The 19,342-nt window shown below is 40.1% G+C and overlaps 1 protein-coding gene across 3 annotated transcripts; it reads left to right on the top strand.

Annotated features, from left to right (window-relative positions):
• Window positions 1–4,599: 4,599 nt before the first annotated feature.
• Window positions 4,600–17,529, top strand: LOC131232111 (PAP-specific phosphatase HAL2-like). Of its 3 annotated transcripts, XR_009164816.1 has the most exons (5): window positions 4,601–5,088; window positions 13,801–14,488; window positions 16,057–16,430; window positions 16,907–17,247; window positions 17,387–17,529. XR_009164816.1 is itself a non-coding variant. In XM_058228450.1 (3 exons), the coding sequence occupies exons 1-3, from the start codon at window positions 4,686–4,688 to the stop codon at window positions 16,358–16,360; spliced, it is 1,395 nt and encodes a 464-aa protein (XP_058084433.1). In that variant the 5' UTR covers window positions 4,600–4,685; the 3' UTR covers window positions 16,361–16,455. The 3 variants fall into 3 exon arrangements, 1 of the variants encoding a protein (XP_058084433.1); XR_009164773.1 differs by having other exon boundaries at window positions 16,907–17,529; XM_058228450.1 differs by lacking the exons at window positions 16,907–17,247; window positions 17,387–17,529 and having other exon boundaries at window positions 4,600–5,088; window positions 16,057–16,455.
• Window positions 17,530–19,342: the final 1,813 nt, after the last annotated feature.

Raw genomic sequence — 19,342 nt, 5'->3', positions numbered from 1 at the left:
GTGGAGAGAGTGACGCCCATAGTTTAAACCTTCCGAAGGTCCACCATGATGTTTATTTGAGATCCAACTTGTTCATGTGTTAAAGAAGACATGAAAGAAGGGAAAACACAAATATCAGCTTGATCGAAAACTTTTGTGGCCCTTAGAACTTTTTAATGGTGACCGTCACTCTCCCCACTGTTTTCTATGGTGGGTCTACTCGAGCTTTGGATCTTACTCATTCTTTGGATTATGCTCTAATATGATCTCTCCAAATGGATGGACCGTATGGATACAAAACATACATCATGGTGGGGCCCACATAAGTTGGTGGCGTCACTTCAGTAGCTAGTCTGGCTACTCAGCCTGTCAGTATCTAATCCGCGCCTCGCATAACAATGACACGTGTGTGATAGATTGCCTATTTACTATCTTTTTGAGAGAATCACCTGATGGATCTTTCCACTTTAGGTGTGAAAACTCCCAAGATTTGTTTTGAAATTTACCAGTTAGGTGCAGATATTACGCAAAGGGCAGAGCCTTAGTGGGACCCAACAAAGATGATGAATTGGAAGGAGATGGTATCTGTCAGCTCTGTCAAATCTGAAATGGATGGTTATGATTTGAGAGAAGGGGTAGTTTTTTTTTTTTTCCATGGCACTTAACCAGCCTGAAAAAGAACACAAACAAATGGGAAACTTGGAAGGATTGATACAATGACACCATTAACCTAGAACGTTCATTTGGTGGGCCTCATCATGTTGGTGACACCCACTGAAGTTACTACGGAGTCATTTGGCACCATAGATTTGGGGGATTTTAAATCCCTGCTTATTTGGCACCATAAAGTAACTAGGGGTTTCAAATCGATCCCATCAAAGATAGGGTTTGAAATGCCCGGTGAAAGCTCAGTTTGCATTTAAAATTTTTCAAAGAGTTGCATATGTCACATGTGTGTCACTAGACTATTAATTTATTGGACACACGACTCACTAATGATATTCCAAAATAATTAGATTATCAATTGCAACACTATAATTACTTTAAAATGATGATCAATGTCGTCCAAACATTGTCCATGTAAGTCAATCATTAAAAATCGTTAGTTAGTCACTTGGACGTGATCTTGTGCTTGTGGCCCATCTAAGACTTAAAATTTCATCATTTTGGGACAAAGTATATATTTTAGCAGGCTTATTACAACCATCGTGTCAAACATTACATATGTTCACTAATTAGAGATATTAAAATTAATTTAATAATTAAATTCAAACTCTTATAAATATACTATGCATGGCTACTTTATGATTAAAGTTGATTCTGAATTTAGTGTGCCATGCAAAATACAAGGATTTCAAATCCAAGGGGTTTCAAATCCAGGGGCCTGAATCTATGCTCCCAAACAGGCCCTATGATCTTACTAATCAAGCACACCCAGTACTCCACGAGCCGCCGTGATGTTTTTATCATATCCTCCTTTTTAGTATGTTCTTCCCCTCCTTTAAAGACATGAACCCAAATAAAAGGGAGATCCCAAACTCAATTGGACCATACCACATTTTAAAGTGGAGATGTGGCCCACCATGATCTGAGATGCCATCTAACCCATTCATTCAATGTGATTCCAAACAGGATGAAGGGAGCACAAAGATATAACCCAAATCCAAAACTTCTTTGACCCCACTATAGTTTTATTGGCGGGCATTCAATACTTACCCTTGTAATTTATTTGAGTTTAGGATCTCCCTTATATTTGTGCTCATGTCTTAAAATAACCTCATCAGAAGGATAGATTAAGTGAAAATAATATAAACTTCATAATGACCTTAAAAAGCTTTAGATTACATGAAGCTATGTAATCCCAGCTCATAGGCATGTCACAAACCATTACATGACTCTTGGAGTCATGGCTGATAATGATGGAGGCGGATTGTGCAGTGACCCCACACCACATAGTTAAATAGTTCGAAGGCTCTGTCGGACAGAGATATTTATCTGTTTCAGCAGTTCATTTTACTGTATCAGTTCAAAATGAAAGCATATCCAAATCCAGAGTAAAACTTGAAATGAAATAGTGGGATAATGATGTCCATCGTTAAAATCTTTTTAAATCTAAGAATAATATTTTCTGTAGTATCTAATAACTTGATTATAACGTTAGAAGGATCTAAATAAAGTGAAAAAACAAATATTAGATTAACCCAAAACTTCTATAACTTTTAAGTATTCCCTTCACTTTAGCTTTAATATCCTTCAATTTTGGGGTCATGGCTTAAACTGAGCAGGCAAAATGATAGATAGTAGATAAAACACATACATTATAGGGGTCACCACATAGTCCATGTCCCAGCGACAAGGAGTCTTTTGAATGAAAGCTGATTGGCTGGGAGCGGATTAGATACTGACAAGGCCAGTAGCCAAATTCCTACTGAAGCGACGTTACCAAGCCCTGTGGAGCCCACCATGATGCATGTGTTGTATCCATACTGTCCAACCATTTGTAGAGATCATTTTATGGTATGAGAAAATTAATGATATAGATCTAAAGTTCAAGTGCATAGTAAACGGTAGGGACAATGACATCCACCGTTCAAAACTTCTTAAGAGCCACAGAAGTTTCCGATCAAGCAGATATTTATGTTTTCACTTTATCTATTTCTATGTTAACTTATGAATAAGTTGGATCTTAAAAATACATCATGGTGGGCCCTATAAATGTTTCAACGGTGGGTGTGACTGCTCACACGATTTTCTGTGGTGGGTCCACTTGAACTTTAGATCTATATCACTCCTTTTCTCATGCCATAAAACAATCCTTATAAATGGTTGGACAGTATGGAAACAACACATGCATCATGGTGGGGTCCACGAGCTTGGTGACGTCACTTAATAGCGATTTGGCTACTGACCTTGTCAGCATCTAATCCACATCCTAATTGGCTAGTGTACCACACACCACCGAACTACCTAGTGTGTGTACATGTAAGATGAGATCTGACATTTCTCGAGTAATGACAGTTCAAAGGAGATCAAAGTTATATATAGAGGTGTACACGAGTCGAGTCTAGTCGAGCTTTGCCCAGCTCGTGCTCGACTCGGACTGCTCGAGTCTCAGCTCGCTCGGCTTGGCTCGGCCTTTGAACTCGGAACAGCAGCTCGTGCTCGGCTCGGCCGAGTTCGAGCCGAGTTCAGGCAACAATGGCAAACTTAGGGTTTAGGGAAATGGTCGGATGGTGGTCATGTGAGTAAGGGAGGAGGGAGAGAGTGGGGAGATTGGACGGCCGTGCGTCGGTGCAGCCGTGCGGGTAAGGGAGGATGAGGGAGAGAGTAGAGAGAGAGAGAGAGTAAGAGAGAGGAAGGTTAGCTTAGCCGACTGAGAGAGATGGAGGAAGAGAGAGATAGGGAGGAGAGTCGAGTCAAGTTCGAGCAGTATTCGAGTTGAGTCGAGTCGAGTTAGGGCAAGATTGAACTCGTATCGAGCTCGAAAATTTAGCTCGACTCGGTTTGAACTCAGCTTTAATCCGAGTCAAGTCAAGCTTTTTCGAGGCGAGGGGAGCGAGCTACCGAGCTAACTCTGCTAGTGTACAGCCCTAGTTATATAAGCCTGACAATGATATATTTATTACATCTAAATGGTTTATCCATTTTTCAAAATTATTCTAGAGCATGATATTAAAAATGAGCCATATCAAAAGCTCAAATGGACCACGGTACAAATAACAGGCAAGAATGATTCTTCCCGTTAAAATACTTATAGGTCCACCATAATGTTTCTTTTCCATCAAATTCGTGGGTAAAACAAATATCATATTGATCCAAAACTGATGTGCAAAGGCTTTCAATGGTAGACTTTCAATCCCCCACTGCTTTGGATCTGTTTCAATTTTCGACTCAAGCCGCTCGTCAAAGGGACGGACGGTTTGGATATAAGACGTACCCACAGAACTCGGTGACGTAAACCCACCAGCCAGTTCAGTGGTGTGTGGTACACCAGCCAATCCGCTTCCCTGCCCTTTTTGAATCGTCTCAAGGAAAGGTATCTTATGTTATCGTTTCTCAATGATTACAACCGTGCCCATTTGGGTGCGGCTACACGGTGCGATGCATTCTCATTCCTGAGAGGAAGAGGTGAGACTTTTGTGTGGTCTACGTTTAATCCTGGACTTCATGTTCTCAATGAACGGCTACGCCTTCCTGAGAAATCCAATGGTCCGGAAGCATCAAACCACGGACACAGTGTCCTGATGTGCCCAGTTCGTGTAAGTAGGGCCCATCTTTAAATCATCCAGATGGTTGAATTAATGATCCCCGAAATCTTCCACCCACTCATACCATATCTAGCTTTTCTCCTCGATCATTGCCGTATTCTTTTCTCAACCATCTATATATATAGATCAATAATCACAATATTAGTATCGTTCAAATAAGTCTATTTTGGCAGAATACCCCATCTACGGACTGACCCATCATCACAACGGTTCAGATCACCTAATCATATATTACACTTACCCAAATTAGCACACGAGGACACTATTCACATCCACACACGTCAGGACCACCCTTGTAGTTCTACCCCTTCAAATATTTACACTTTCCCACGAAACCCATTTGGAAATTTCTCCTTCTTAAAAGTCTCCCAAACCCTTTGAAAAAGGGCAAAAATAAAAATAAATAAAAATCTACAAATAGAAATAGCCCAACCCTCAATGCATGGATTTTGTAGTGCAACGGGTACAACCACAGGAACCAAACTCCCTCAATGTATGCGAAGAAGAAGTCCTGAAAAGAATCCCATCGAGTGGTCGAAAAATGTGGGAAATTTCTCCCTTTCAAGGAAGAAGAAGAATCCTACATTGAAAGGGAAACTCTCGGGTCTGTCAGAATCCTCAACTGTTCTTGAGTCTCACCATAATAACCTCCAGATGGAGTCTGAGGTTAATGGATCTGAATTGTCAGATGTAGAGAGATATGTAGAGGAGTTGGATGTTGCTGTCAGAGTCGTTCAGATGGCATGCTCAATTTGTCAGAGGGTTCAAGAGAGGCTGGTTGAGGAGAGCAGCAATGATCAGGTCAAATCGAAGGACGATAATTCTCCTGTCACTGTTGCTGGTAATTTTCTTTTTCTTTTTCTTTTTTTATTGGAATTTTGGTACTTTTCTGTTGTTGGGGTTGTTTTTGTTTTAATTGTGTTTGGGTGTTTTATTGGGTTTTGAATTGTTTTTGATTTAGTGGGTGTGTTTTGAACATGTTGGTTGATGTTGGGTTGGTTTTTGTTTTGGGGATGGAGGTGTTTTGAGGGAGGAATTGTGTTTGTTTGGAACTTGCTTTGGCTGTGTTTGGTTTTTGTTGGCTTTGCAATCTGATTTTCTTTTGTGGGTCTTTTTTGGAATTGGTGATTGGTGTTGGGTTGTGTTTTGTTTGGGAATTTAGCATTGTTTTGAGTGGGTATAATGCTGTTTGGTTTGTGCTTGGTGTTTTTATGCTGGGTTTGCGGGGATGGGACGGTTTGAGTGAGGGTTAATGTCAAAAGCCATCTGTTTTGGTTGTTGGTTCTGAATCTGATTTCTTCGGTGGGCTTGTTTTAGAAATGTTGTTTCATGTTGGGTTTGTTTGGTTTTTGATATGGGATAATTCTTTTGGTTGCTCGGGACAAGCAAATTGAGTCATGTTTTCCATTTCTACATTCTGAATTTAAGGTCTTCTATCTTTTTAGTCTCTCTTTTATTTGGGTTGTCTTTGGTTGCATTATCCAATTGGATTGCAACCATCTGTCAAATAAAGTGGAAATAACCAGATTGTAGTTTCCTTGGCATTCTTATTTAGGATGGGTTTTTGAATCCTTATATTACTTTCAAGTTAGACATGATAGGGACAACTACAATTTGAGGGTCATTTCCCAATATGAATACCATGAGCAGCAATTAACTTTCCCATTCCTCTTGATTAAATTGAACGCTCGCAATTCAATTCTCTTATGCATCTAAATGCAGCCTCAGCTCAATCAGTATATCTGGAATATGTTAGTTGACTGTGGGTTGATTTCTTGTCGGGGTTCCAAGATGATTAGTTCTTTTGTTCTTCCTTTCTTTTATTGAGTGTTTTGAGTTTGTCGATTGATGTCGGGAGTTGGGACAAATATTAAAATGATTTGCATGAGGAGAGCTGTTTGGACTTGAGGTTTTTAGATGAGCGTGGCATCTTAGTGGGGTTATGCAGTGTGCTGGGGATATATCTTGTGAGGCCATAATTGATGGAGTTTGCAAGAACTTTAGTTTTTTGCATTTGATCTCTCTCTCTCTCTCTCTCTCTCTCTCTCTCTCTCTCTCTCTCTCTCTCTCTCTCTCTGCTTTTGCTTGGTGTGCTTTTATTTGTTAATTGATGCCAGGAGCTCTTGTTTGGTGTTTGAAATGATTTGAGTGAGTTGCTTCACTCCTAGGTTTGCAGGGATTTTTTTTTGCTTTTTTGAAAGAATATGGAATTTATTAATGACCAAATGCCAAAGCATAAAAGAAAAGGAAAAACAGAAAAGAAAAGGCAAACAGAAAACTAGAAATACAACAGCCTCACAGCTCCTAAACCCAGAAAAATCAAGGCAGCCACTCTCTCACAAAAGAATTCACCTTTCCAAAAACCCTAGAAGAGGAACCACTCTTATTATCGAGGCATCAATCGTTTCTTTCCTACTAGATAGTCCAAAGGATTGCTAATAGCAACAGACTCCACTTAGATTTCTTACTGCTCTTCCCTCTAAATTCAAGCTACAAACAAAACAAAGCATCAATGGGACCCAACATAACCTAGAGGGTGTTGAATGACTGAAGAACGCTGCTCCAGACCTCTGTAGCAAAGGAGCAAGGAATGAAGATGTGGTCCATTGACTCCGCATCCTTGTAACAAAGTCGGTAGACGTTGGGGAGAATCATCAATCTCTTACCTAGGTTATCAATGTTCGGAATACGATTCTTCCATGTTAACCAAGCGAAGGCGGCCACTTTTGAAGGAGCACCCAAAAATCACATTGGCCCGTATGCAAGGTGTTCCAAAACGGTAACAGTGGCCGTAACGGCCAACATTGTTACCATTATGATACCGGCTGTAACGGCCGTTACTCCCTTTTTTTCTTTTCTTTTTTAAATTTTTTGAAAAAAATGTTAAAGGGCCATTACGGTCCGTTACAAGGCCGTTACGGGCCCGTTATGGACCATTACGGACTGTTAGAGGGCCTTTACAGCTTGTTTTTTCTATAATGGTCATTTCAAACCCGTAAAGCGTAACAGTTATGACTGCTACTGTTACGTTACATAACCAATTTCGAACACCTTACCTTCATGACAATCATTCCTTAAGTTAGATGATCGGGAGATTTTGGAATAAAGGCATTTCACTGAGAAATTTCTTGACGGATGGTGGTTCCAAACCAAAGAGTCCACTCTCCCCAAAACCGGTGTATTCCCCTACATGCAAGATAGGAGGGAGACCAGTTGATCCATGTCCTCATCTCGAAGGCCATGCAGGCAAGGAAGGATCCACACTCTTGATTCCTCTTATCAGAACATTCAGTGACTAAGATTTCCAAGATGGTAGAAATGGTCGTAAGGGGGGGAAAAGACTCAAAAAATGGGACCTTGCCACACTAATAGTCCTTCCAAAATCTAATACGCAAACCATCTCCAAGGTTGAAAGCCTACCCCCTTTATGAACGAACGTAGTTGCCTTGGCAATAGCCTTTGAAATATGAGACTCACAATGAAGGTATGATTCCTTGATCCACCATCTCTTGGCAATTGTACCTTATTCAGCTGCAATGATAGACCTCCAGAAGCTATCTTCTTCCTTCCTAAAATCTCCTAGTCCATTTACTCGGCAAGGCCGAATTGATTTCATCCAATCTCTTGATCCTGGCTCCTCTAGCAAAATAAGGGGAGCAAAATTCTTTCCAATTTAACAAACGGAATTTACCAAAAGTTCCCTCACCATGCTACAAGAAATCCCTCCTAAGTTTATTGATTCTGTCAATAAATGATTTCAGACAATGAAACAAATACATAAAATACAAGGGAAGATTTGATAAAGATACTTTGATGAGAGTAATTCTCCCTCCCAAAGAAAGAAGCTTACTTTTTGAAGGAGAGAGCTTTCTCCTCATCCTCTCAATGACTACATCCCAAAGGTGTTTAATTGGTTTCCCTATACAAAGAGGCAAGCACAAGTAAGAAGATGGGAAGGAACCTACCCGACACCTGAGCAAAGAGGCAAAATGACCCAACTCAGAGGAGCAAATATGGACACCTAGGAGATCAGATTTAGCCAAATTGACCTTAAGCCCAAACACAACCTCAAATTGCTAGATGGTTTTGCTCAGATTATCAACCATAGAATCTTTGGCCTCACAAAAGATCAAAGTGTCATATGCAAACTGCATATGAGTGACTTTTTGCGGAAATTAAGGACCGGGAAACCATGAAATAGACCTAAACCAACAAGTGTCTCAAAGCTCAAAGATAATGAGAAAGAGGAATAGAGAGGGGGGATCCCCTTGCCGGAGACCCTTAGAGGATTTAAAATAGCCAAAGGGTGAGTTGTCAGTCATCACCGAGAATTTGGCTAAGGAGTTGCATGCAAGATTTGGCTAAGGAGATGGATGCAAGGTGTTCCATATCCTTACAATATGACCATAAAAGGCCGATATGTATAAGTAACGGCTGTAACTGTTGTGCGATATGGTTGTGACACGGGGTAGTTGGTTTTTTAAGACCGTATCAGTCCTTACGGAGGCAAAAACAACCACCTTTTTTTTCCTATTTAAATTCATTTACCCTCATTTTTTTAACTTCTATTATTCCAAAAACTCTTCTAGATCATTCTACAACCGATTTCGATCACTCTTACTATAGATTTTTTTTTTTTTTTTAAATTTTATGATTAAAACTGTAAATTAAAGCAATTTGAGCAAATAGAAGCTTCGAGGGCCATTTTTTTCAAAAAATTCAAAAGTGGCATTTATGCCTTTTTTATTTTCAATTTCTAGTACTAATGCTCGATTGTGATGTATAAACATTAGAAACATAACCATGTTCATAAATTCAACAGACAGCTCGATGCAACACTCTCACCAAAGAGTGGACCGCTACGCTACCAATAACATGTTCAAAAAAAAAAAAAAAAAAAAAAACGAATACATATTTAGAACATTTACATTATTATGAATTTTCTAGATATTTTTCTGGAAATTTTCGGACAATGACATGAATGTTACGGGAGTTGTAACGGTCATTGCGCCCTTGTATCGACCGTTATAACTAATACCCGTATCAGTAAAGGTGGTGACCATTACGACCATCGTTACTGATATGGGATACCTTGGACACATCACGCATGTCATCATCTAACTTCTCCATCTAGAACCAAAACTCAAATGAGTTATCATGTAATAGAGAAAATCTTGGTCAATGTAATATTAAGCTTTCTCCAAATCTAGTTTGCAAAGAATTCCTTGCCCACCAACCCATTGGCAAGAATCAACAAATTCATGGGCGAGTAACACACTGTCGAGTATCTGCCGGCCTGAGATATACACGCTTTGGAAGGGACAAATTGATAAGCAAGTAATGCGCTGTCAAGATTTGCTGGGATTTCTTAAAGAGTTTCATAAACGTTTTGGATTTCTAGCTCAATAACAGCCTTTTTCTTGTATGTTTGATTCTCCTTTCTTCTTGTCTTTGAAGTGATTCTTATGGGGGAATTTATTTGTATGGAAGAGAAGGGCTACCTAGAGCTTTAGATCTATGATACGAATACCCTTCACAAAATAGGAGTTCCTGAGTTGAATGGTCTAATACTCATATTTGGGTAGATAAAGACTAAACATCACCTCCATGACTTGAACTCCATATCACTTGTCATTTTGAACTCTATGCCTACTTTCTGTCTATAACTTAAGAGTGAATGGTATCAATCGAGCTACAAGACTGACCCAAGGTATTCTGTAACGGTAATTGCTGCCGTAACGGTTACCACTGTTAGCTTTACAATATGGGTTGTAACAGCAGTTACAGCCCCATAACGGCCGTTGCAGTCTCTCTCTCTCTCTCTCTAAACAAAACAAACCCCAAAAAACCTATATCGGCCCTGTTATGGGCCGTTACGGCCTTTACGGGTGGCGTACGAGCCGTTACGGGGCTGTAACGGCCTTTACGGGTCATTTTTTTCCGTGACGGCCGTTACGACCTTTATGACCCTGTAACGTGTAACGGTTGCTGCCATTACCTTTACGTAACGGTCGTTACGACCAATGTTTTAAATATCGACAATATCAGCTGATATATCCCACGATATATCTTATATCCCACCTGTGCGATACGAAACACATAGGTAGTGCTGATATATCCCTCCTATTCGATCTAGTGAGCATTTTCAATTTTCGATCAATGTTTTTATTGTAAATCATGTTAAACTAGAGTCGAATGGTAACAAATCTATGATTCTTTATGTCTTCTATGAAAATTTATGGATTTGGAACTTCAATTTTGAGATTTTGGAGAGATGGGTCAAGTTACGGAAAATTGAGAAAAATAAAAATTTCTTAATTTCTCAAAAATCAGTTGCAATCTTTGTATCAAAACACAAAATTAAACATGTATGTAACCTGATCTAGTGATTCTTCTTTTGTTATTGAATGTATTGCTTATGTTTCCATACATGTCTTCTTACGTTTATAAATTATATGAGTAGACTTTGAATATATTTGCATCGGTTCAGTTGGAAAGCACATATATTAGGACCCCATACAAAGGAAACCCTTATTATGTGCACTTTTTTTTTGGTAATGTTTTGATTTCTAAGTGTGTATTGATGTCTTTTTCAACAATTACTAAAGTTTCATTGAAAAATTCGACCAATTTCCCAATGTTCCCATGTTTCCCAACAACAACGATACATTATACGATACAACCAATATATCCCATGCAATAACCGATATTTATCCGTATCCCAACGGTGCGATACATTACGTGATAACGATATTTAAAACATTGGTTACAACACACCATACACTGACCTGAAAATATTATTTGTGGAAGTGCCTACCACTCGTCAATTGAGTTGGTTAAGGCATGCCCTTACTGTAGGGAGATCCAGACTCATTTGCCGCTTATGTACTAGTTTTGTTCCACTTGAAATGATTGATTTAGAGAGAGAGAGAGAGAGAGAGCATGCCCTTACTGTAGGGAGATCCAGACTCATTTGCCGCTTATGTACCAGTTTTGTTCCACTTGAAATGAGAGAGAGAGAGAGAGAGAGAGAGAGAGAGAGAGAGAGAGAGAGAGAGAGAGAGAGAGAGAGAGAGAGAGAGAGAGAGAGAGAGAGAGAGAGAGAGAGAGAGAGAGAGAGAGAGAGAGAGAGAGAGAGAGAGAGAGAGAGAGAGAGAGAGAGAGAGAGAGAGAGAGAGAGAGAGAGACAGAGAGAGAGAGAGAGAGAGAGAGAGAGAGAGAGAGAGAGAGAGAGAGAGAGAGAGAGAGAGAGAGAGAGAGAGAGAGAGAGAGAGAGAGAGAGAGAGAGAGAGAGAGAGAGAGAGAGAGAGAGAGAGAGAGAGAGAGTCATGGAAGCAGATTGTTTCATTAATGGGATACTTAGCCTCTTTCAGGATTCTTGTTCCTAGAGTGTTCCTTGTTATTCAGCAAACTCAATCTTCAGCATAAAAAAATTAGCTCATAAAATAGATCCATTAGCATCACCATATTTATGTTACCTACTAAGAAATAACTAAATAACTACATCCTGTTGGAAGTAACTTGATTGATTTACAATTGTATAAGAAATGTGAAGGTACTGTAATTGGTGATCTTGAGATTGGAGAATCCAAAGGTCATAATTGAAGCTCTTACAAGTTATCAATCATTTTGAATTGAGCTCCTTCAACATGATGCCATGATTGGTTGAGGAAAGGTCATAATATTGTTTGTTGGTTAATTAAATAAGATTGTGAGTTGGTTTGGGTTATTCCCAACTTGCCTGAAAACTTTGGAGATTTTTCCAGCTGATGTATCTCTTTGAAGAACGAAGATGTCAATGATTTTGGTATAGGGATTCCTAGGGATGCATGTTGTAACATTTTCTTGTAAAATCTTGTGGTTTGTTTCTCTGTGATTGACATCATCATTGGCATTGCCATCATCATAGCCTTGCCCCAATTTTTTGGGGCCGGTTTACAAGTCGTTTTCTGCCTCTCATCCTTCAAATAATTGCTTTTCCTCATCTCAATGAAAGCACCATGGTAAACTTTTGTATGAAGGATGAAATTCTAATCTGCACCTGAGTGGCTGCATCGATGGAGCCTTTGAAGACATTAGACTCTCTTTCAAGTGTCAGGTGCATGGTATTTCTCATCTTTCAACCAACATATGGAGGAGGTTTTTATCAGTCCCATGACCTAAAATATATTAGGTTCATAGCAGGTGGTGGTTAGATGCCTTACCAGTTCACAATAGATGAATGGATAATCTGGCTATTCACCAAATTTTTTCGATAATTCATGAGACTGATCCATATGGAATGCAAGGATTTCTTTCAGTGTTAGAAGGTCTAGCCATGGGTTCAAGGCTTCAAGCCCATAGCGCAATGGTAGACAGGGTGCATTTCAACATTGAGATCTTGAGTTTGAGCCCAGCTTACCTATTAAAAAAAAAAGTTCTAGACAACGTTCAATATCTGCCATAATGGGACAAATGGATGATATATCAGTTGTATTGGTCCTATCATCCAATTTATCGTCCATTATTGGTTTTGAAAAACCTGATTATCGGCTGCTATGGTGACTTCCCAACGACCTTAGTATCCACTCAACCTTCTTGTTTAACCCTGTGAAAGTAGGATGCTTCAAATCCAGGGGTCAAAGAGTTTCATAAAATGTTCTTGGTGGAAAATAATGCGAGTGAAAGATCCCACTGAATTGCATTTGGTCCATGAATCTAAGAAATAGTGGGAATTCTTTATCTGTCTCAATCCTAAGATCCAGGATTTGAATTGATGTCATTCCATTGATTCCTCCTAAAGATTTAAATTGGAATTTGGTTATTCATGACGTACCCTGATCCTTATTAAGGATCCATGGCTGAATGGTTAAAGCGCCCTACTCAAAATTGGCAAATTCCTAGGTTCAATTCATGCTGAATGCATGTCAATGGGAACATTCAATAAGTCTATTCACATTATGTATCACCAAAAAAAATAAAAGAACTTTCATATTGCCAAGGTCCTTGAGGATTTTTATGAAATCTATATTCTTCTCCCCATGATGACTGTTGAGCATTCAACAGTTGGCAAATAAGCACAGCAAGAGGTTGATAAATATTCTTGGGAACTAAATACTGGAAGGAATGAATTAAAAAAATGAAGCTATGAAGTGATATTAGGAGAGAATAGAAAAGTACCGAAGCTCACAAGTAATGATATGAAGTAATGATTCCGGCATGACTTGGACATGGACTTGAACATTTGTGTGGAACATGGATTTGGCGTGTCAGACATTAAAATACACAGGAAAAGTGCTATTATTCAGATACATCCATACTAACATCAAAAAAAAAAAAAAAAAAAAAAAAAAAAAAAAATAATGGCTGAGAAATACTCATGGAGAGATTACTGCTGAACATCTTTCTATTGTAATGCGGTTTTCTTTATTTATGTATTCATTGTTTGGTTTCTCAAACAGAAGTTTCGATTACTTGCTCCCAGTCTGCTAGACTATCTCCTGGACTTCTTATTCCATTTGTCTCTCTCATGCACAGTAAGTTTATCTAATTCTCATGTTCATTACGTGAATAGATTGGAGTGTCCAAGCAACTGTGAGCTGGGTGCTGTCAGAACGCTTTGGAAGTAGAAACATATCAATTGTTGCCGAAGAAGATGTCGAGGCGCTCTCCAAGACTGACGCAGTGGGCTTATTGGAATCTGTGGTTAATACTGTGAATGAGTGTCTAGCAGAGGCACCCAAGTATGGATTGACGAGTCCGAAGAAAGCACTAGGAACTCCAGAGATTCTAGAAGCCATTGGCAGGTGCAACTCAAATGGTGGTCCAAAAGGAAGATACTGGGTACTTGACCCTGTCGATGGCACTTTAGGATTTGTACGTGGGGATCAGTATGCAATAGCTCTTGCCATGATAGATGAAGGAGAAGTTGTCCTTGGAGTCCTCGGGTGCCCGAACTATCCGATGAAGAAGGAGTGGCTCAACTACCACCATCGGTATTATCGGTTCATGTCTAAGTTGTCACCTCCAACATCTGATTCTTGGCAGAAAGGATGTGTAATGTATGCACGGAAAGGCACTGGCGAAGCTTGGATGCAACCCTTGGTCCATGACGGCATGCAACTTATTTGGCCAAATTCGGCAAGGGCAATTCGGGTATCATCAATCGATGATCCGGCATTGGCAACATTTTGTGAACCAGTCGAAAAAGCCAATTCAAGCCACTCCTTCACAGCAGGATTGGCTCATAGTGTGGGACTAAGGTGCATCTATTCATCACCTCTGTTCGTATTATTTCAACTTTTAAAATTTTGATTTGGTAATTTATTTGAAAAAGAAAAAAATCAACGTGGTACTTCAGCCCATGGACTAGGAAACTTTTTGTAGCGGGTTCTTGAAAATTGATTTGAATTGCAAAATGCTTATGCTCGAAGGGAGAAATGTGATGGCTACTACCATAAGTAGTCGTCAAGGTATTCAGTAACGATAATGGTTGCTGAAGTGGCCACCACCATTACTGTTACAATACGGGCCGTAACAGCCGTTACAACCTCCTTTTTTTTTCCCCGGAAGATTACCTTTATCAGCCCTGTAATGGACCATTACAGGGCCGTAATGGCTGCTACAGGTCATTTTTTCCATAACAGCCGTCTCGACCTTGTAATGTGTACCGGTTGCTACTGTTACCGTTACATAACAGCTGTCACGGCAGACCATGGTACCCATCCAAATCTTACTCGCTTCACAAGTTCCAATGTGGCATGTTTGCAGGAGATCTGGGTCATTCATCTGGTGGGCTCCACTGCATGTGCCATTGTCTGAAAAGTCCAGTTGTCTGGTTATCATGTGGGCCACACTTGTATGACTAAATGAATGTTTAAAAAATTGATCAAAGGTACATTCAAAGCACATGTATAGCCCGCCTGATGACTAGGGGCCCATTTGGTTACCATCAAAGTTATGCTTGGATAAGCTATTTTGAACGCCTCTGTCCAGCTAAGACCTGTCTAGATATGCTCTTAAGGATAGGCTACTTTGTTGTCCTAACCGCTGTTTGCTAAACACTTTGGAATAGGGATCGATGGACAAGCACATGTGGCACATGTAAACATTTGCACATTGGCACACATGGACATGAGGGTGCCTATAGATTGATAGTTACACATGGCCCATGTGGGGCACCTGAAGATTTATGGTGGTAGAGTTGGGGCATTTGAAGATGGACAGTTGGCACATGTGGGACATTGGCATATGTGGAGTGGTAGCACAGTTGATTGTAGTCCTTTGGTGTACTTTATTTGTAATGTAGCTGATTAAGTGTTTTTCTACTATATATAGAGATTGCAGTATGCAGATAAGAGACTGCTTTCTAGATAAGCCCCATCTCCAATTTTATTGGAATTGATGCCCAGAGATGGTTGACAAGCCATGGACAGTGTTATTCTCCGAATAAGGCTATTTAGACATAACTTATGGTTAACCAAACAGGCCCGAGATCAAGACTAAGGCATGTACTATGTGTGGGACAACTGTCTCTTCTACATCGGCACACATGGAGAGAGTAGCACTCAGGTGGCTACTCTCTTGGGTAGCCATAGGGCTTCTCACTCCACTACTGTAGATGTAGCATTTGTCATCTGAACACTTGAATGGCCATTAGGAAACTGAACCGTCACAGCATCACACAATCTAATAATCTTTAAAGCGTCAAAAAAGTATATTTTCTTGTGTGTTACTAGCAAGCAGTTCAAAATGAGAAAGCATGCTTAACATTTTTTTTTATTGTGTTGTGTATCATAATGAATCTTCTCCTGTTGCACTCCAATGACAGAAACCAACCGCTGCGAGTTTACAGCATGGTGAAATATGCTGCAATTGCTCGTGGGGATGCAGAGATATTTATGAAGTTTGCTAGGGCTGGATACAAAGAGAAGATATGGGATCACGCTGCTGGTGTTCTCATCATACAAGAGGCTGGCGGTGTGGTCACAGATGCCGGTGGGCGCCCATTGGACTTCTCTAAAGGTATATACCTTGAAGGACTTGATCGAGGTATAATTGCTTGCTCTGGAGCTGTATTACATGAGAAGATCATCAAGGCGGTTTATGATAGCTGGGATTCCTCCAATCTATGAGTCTTGCTGTATAAATTCCAAAGCATCAATGGAGTGCATGATTTTGGGGTGTAAAGATCTCACATAACAAGTATAGATTTGGCTCTTTCATATTCTATTGAAGAATGCTTTTTGTTTCTTTAGAAATTATTGAGGAATGCTATTTACAGTCATGCATTTGCTTGTGCCAAACACCTGTCCCACACGTGTGGACATGCGCACATGCAAGATCTGTGACCTTCACCTTGCCTGGTGAATGTTTCCTGCCCGAATTAGTATCATGTTCGCCCATTCATCAAGTGATCAGCACATGTTTTGGAATGTTCAATGACAAAAACCAGCACATGTTTTGGACGTGGATGTTGGTTATCCTTTTCACAACTGTCCAATCGGATTTTTGGGTGAGAAGCCTTGACCATGGGGCCCATCTAAAGAATGACCTGGATCTTGCACACATGTTCCACATTGGCATGTGCAGTGTGCAGTGGCTGCAAATGACATTCCTTTCTCTTCTACCATTCCTAGCTCGCCACTTCATGGGCTGTTTTCTTTTTCTTATCCTGGCAGAATATTTCATGGACGAAAGGATACCTGATAGAGATGAGTGACATCAGTAAGTTGCTCTGCTCTTCAAATTACTTTGAGAGTTGCCATGGAGATGGACCACCTGTTTGAAGATTGCCACTGCTGTTTTTACTTGCCATGGCTCGGGCTCATATCTATTAGAACAGAAATTTCTAATCTTTAATTATTTTTTTTCCCCTTAATTGAGCTCCTCTAGTCCATGAGCATACCATTTCCTTGTAAGTTTATTTCTATCTTTTACAGTTTATTGTTCATGGATGTATGGTGCCATTTTTCAGCATATTGTCTTATCTGATCAATAGCCTCGAATAACATAGTACCATGTTACACATAAAAACATGCATATATGCAAAATACCAGCATTATGTGCTCAGGCATGGTCAGATATGCAGAATCAGACTAGATTGATGGACATCAACACAGACAAGCATAGATTAACACTAGCATGGACCTAGACACCAGGGGAGTCAGATAAGTATATGTGCAGCACACATTACATAGTTATGTGGATATTGTATTTGGCTTCTTGTTCTTAACGTTTTTAAACTTGGCCGTTCTTGACTACAATTGAACTTGATAATTTCCTTCAACGGGAATTATTTTCACTTCTCTATGTATTGTTGAATTACATCATGTGCTTGGATTCTTGAACACTCCTCTTTAACCATACTTGTTGAGATGCACTATATTAGCATGTTATCACTTTCCTGAATATCATGTTAAGTGGGTTATCCCATGTGGTACTGGTGACCAATCTCTCACTAATTTCATGTTGTCAGTTATGCCATTCATCGTATTGGTGATCGCTCTCCTGAATTTCATGTTAAGCAGGTTATCCTACTGATAGCATTCAGTATCAGTCTCCTGAACTTCATGTTGAGTGGGTTATCTTGGTTGTCGTAACAGCGGTTCTCTCTTGAATTATGTTTTAAGTGGGTTGTCCCACTTATGGTATTCATTATCGTTCTCTTCCAAATTCATTTATGTGGGTTTTCCCACTCATTTTACTCGGGATCCTCTTTTTGTAGAGGTTTTAAGACTAGGCCGAGTCCATGTGACTTGTCTGAGTTGACTCAGACTCGATCAGATCCAATCCAGTTTGACACTGCAAGTCAGAACTGAAAATGGGGGGTGAGTCGAGTCATCACAACTCAGTAGTCAGGACTGTACGAGTCAGTCCAAGTCACGAAGTCTTAAACCTGTTTTGATCAAAGATAGATGAGATGAAGGAAGAGATAAGAACATGCATTGACAAAGCCAACTATAATAAAGCATTCATGTAATCAGTTATTGCAGTTATCTTTCTAAAAGAAAATTCAGTTGTCGTGGTGTGGTCATACTCTTGTTGTAGTCGTATTAGACAGTCTTCCCTTGTAATCTCTTTTTGGAAGTCAAAACTTGTTTTTGTGTCTTGTCATGCATCAGGCTGACTTGGGTTTATCATGCCTTTGGGTAATCTCTTTCATGAGGAGCTAATCAAAAGATCTTCCACACAAGGAAATGCACTTCTATTTAAACAAGTGGAGCCTGCTGTTCAGTGATACTGACCCAGCCCATTTGTCATTTGTGTTCCACCCATAGTTGTACAACTCAGTGACTCGATGGGATTTCAAGCTGAGGCAACATGGAAATTGGAAGTGAGAGTGACTCGTATTGAGTCGGTGTAACTTGTCGAGTTGACTCAATGATGACTTGAACCGTACAACACACTGGAAACTGTCGCTTGATTTTTTTGTCAAATATCTGTGTGCGTGCGTGCTTGCGTGCTTTTGTGTGTGCGCGCGCGCATTTGTGGTAGTCTCAAGCACAGCCGGGTCTACAAGGCAGTCTTAAGTCCAAAGCAGTCTCAAGACCGCAGCATGCCAAGCACTAGATAGTTCCTCACATATATATATATATATACATACATACATACATACATGGACACGCTCACCTGCGAACCAGATCGTACCTATTACATACGACCTTTTTTGAGAACCCATCATACGTGATGTGGATCTAAAATCTGAACCGTTCATGTGAAGCAGCACCTCGTGAAACCCCTCGGGACCAAGTTTTACTTTGATCTAGAACTTTGATGGGCCATGAAAAATTAAAACAGTTTCCTCCCTTGATTTGCATTTCTCTTTGCTATGGCCCACCAGAATTTTAGATCAGGGTGAAAATTTCTCACATGAGGTTTCATGGGATTCCGCATCACATGGACCGTTCAGATTAGACACCCATGACACGTGTGCAAAGGTGTGCTCGTGCGTTGGTGCGCAGGGGACTCTCTCTCTCTCTCTCTCTCTCTCTCTATATATATATATATATGTCTGTGTGTGTGAAGGTTTCAAGTCCAACTGGCTGGACCACAGCTTATGGTCCGCCCAGCGGATGACTTCTAACTTGCTAGGTGCATGGGACTTCCAAGCTGTT

Source organism: Magnolia sinica, chromosome 1 (genome assembly GCF_029962835.1).
Source record: "Magnolia sinica isolate HGM2019 chromosome 1, MsV1, whole genome shotgun sequence".
NCBI lineage: Eukaryota > Viridiplantae > Streptophyta > Magnoliopsida > Magnoliales > Magnoliaceae > Magnolia > Magnolia sinica.
This window is presented reverse-complemented; position numbering and strand designations above follow the sequence as displayed.

Bases quoted from the DNA above. Each gene is read 5' to 3' on its own strand.
- LOC131232111 (XM_058228450.1), top strand. From the start codon at position 4,686: ATGCATGGATTTTGTAGTGCAACGGGTACAACCACAGGAACCAAACTC. The intron at 5,089-13,800 runs GTAATTTTCTTT...TTACGTGAATAG, and splicing joins TTCTCCTGTCACTGTTGCTG to ATTGGAGTGTCCAAGCAACT. The intron at 14,489-16,056 runs GTGCATCTATTC...CTCCAATGACAG, and splicing joins GCTCATAGTGTGGGACTAAG to AAACCAACCGCTGCGAGTTT.